Consider the following 1880-nt stretch of genomic DNA (forward strand, 5'->3'; position numbering starts at 1 on the left):
TCCGAGGGTAACCGCAGCCCGTCTGTAGTGCACTTCTCTCGGTCTAGTTATGTGTGAACTACCGCTCGTTCTGATGGCGATTTTTTTGCGGTTCGGTAATTTTTTTTAATGTTTTTTAAGCTTTAGAAATTAAAAATATTGTTTTCAAAATGTTTTGTGTAGGGAATAAATAGTTTTGACTGTTAAAGAAATGCTAAACAACGTTGCCTGTGATGACGTCACGAGTGCGCTTCTGTTCCAATACACATGCGTTCTCGTCAAGTCCGATCTTCCTAAGTTCTCGCCAAGAATGGACTTGACGAGAACGCGAGTACGTACTCGCGTTCTCGTGAATTGAGAAACGCCTCATGTTTTCAGGAGGACTTTCTCACTTCAACATAGATTCTAACTACTTTCTACCCGCTGATCACAGCTAATATAGCCGCCATTGTTCCAGGCAGAGAAAGGATAGGGTAGCTCCGCCCACTGTGTGTAGTGGGGGAAAAAAAGTATTCAACTATTCATCCTAGTTAAATAAAAGGAGATCGATGGATTTCACTCAGTCGGCACATTTGTTCATCATATGGCCCTTATGGCGCAGCATTCTGCCCTGTTCTGATCTGGGCAGCGTTCTTTCCTCCTTACTGACAAAAATGGAAAAGTAGTCAGAGTCAAAACAAATTACAGACACTTTGGTTAAACAGTAACATTTTATGAATAAACTTTGAGAAAGAATCTGGTTTGTTATGGGAAGAAGCTATGTCTGGTCTACAAACACCATCCTGTAGGAAATGTGGGGCCTTGAGAGAGAAACAGACTAATTGAAAACTTTTATAGTGAATAAATAGAATAAATTAATATATAATTAAAAGAGAAATCTAAATTTTCCAACAACACGTGCATCAGACCACTTTTCCACCGCGCAGTTAGAACAGCAAAGATGCTTCAGCCGCGCGTCAGAACTGGAGTAATGTAACTAAAGTAATCCCTCCCTGGGATTATTAAAGTATTTCTGATTCCCGGTTGATGGGACAGGTGTTGTGAAGGAAACGGCGCCCAGATTGAAAGAGCTCCTGTGTGTCTCTGAATGTGAGCATTGATGACTGAAAAACATCTTCTGCCTCCATTTATCTGTTTACTAGTCTGTTCAATTCACGATTTCACGACCCCCATGCAGTACCTTCGTGGACCCCCTAGGGGTCGCGAACCCCCTGTTGAAGACCCCCGATCTAGAGCTTCACCTTTTAATAAGGTTCCTTCTTTCCCACAGCAATCTGTGCTTCACCATCTGCTGCAAACGGCTGCAGTGGACCAAACCAAACGGACAGAACTGCAGGATCTGTTTCAAGCATGACACCTGAGACTCTCTGCTCCTGGACAGCAGCTCTATGAACGCCACAAACACGGCTCCACTCCTGTCGCTTCACTGCCTCATTCGGTCGGAGGAGCTTTCACCTCAACATGGCGGACCTGAGTTCCAGGGGCGGGTTTCAGTGGAGATGAGAGGAAGAAAGCCGACAGAGCGAGAGGACCTCCGCCTGGCAGAGGAGCTGGGGGGCCGGGGTCAGCGGGTACAGCTGCCCTTTGGGGGCTAAATGAAAAACCCACACAGAGCATTCCTTCATTCATCCTGTCAGAATCATCTTTTCTTAACTTTTATTGATCAAGGTTCGTCCCTCTGTCCTCTTCCACCAAACATTACAGCCACATCCAGTCCCTGACTGCTGCTTAAAACACCATAGAAAAGTTTAAATTTTTAAACTCCAGTGACGGCTGATAAACTTCCTGCACAGGTGCTGTAATTCTCCATAATCGTGCATCGCTAGAAGAGCATCAATCGCATTGCTTTGTTTCTACTGAACACCTTTCAGCACCGGAAAACATGGAAAACATGGAAATCA

At 44.7% G+C, this 1880-nt stretch overlaps 1 protein-coding gene across 1 annotated transcript in view; it reads left to right on the forward strand.

The window, feature by feature from the left end:
• Window positions 1–1574, forward strand: part of LOC107090827 (galanin receptor type 1-like) — a 44191-nt gene extending 42617 nt beyond the window's left edge. Inside the window, exon 3 of the mRNA XM_015384418.1 lies at window positions 1361–1574. Coding sequence (XP_015239904.1) covers window positions 1361–1574 — 214 coding nt within the window. The remainder of the gene's footprint in view (window positions 1–1360) is intronic.
• The last annotated feature ends 306 nt before the right edge of the window (window positions 1575–1880 follow it).

This window comes from Cyprinodon variegatus, unplaced genomic scaffold, assembly GCF_000732505.1.
Source record: "Cyprinodon variegatus isolate N-32 unplaced genomic scaffold, C_variegatus-1.0 Scaffold312, whole genome shotgun sequence".
Classification (NCBI taxonomy): Eukaryota; Metazoa; Chordata; class Actinopteri; order Cyprinodontiformes; family Cyprinodontidae; genus Cyprinodon; species Cyprinodon variegatus.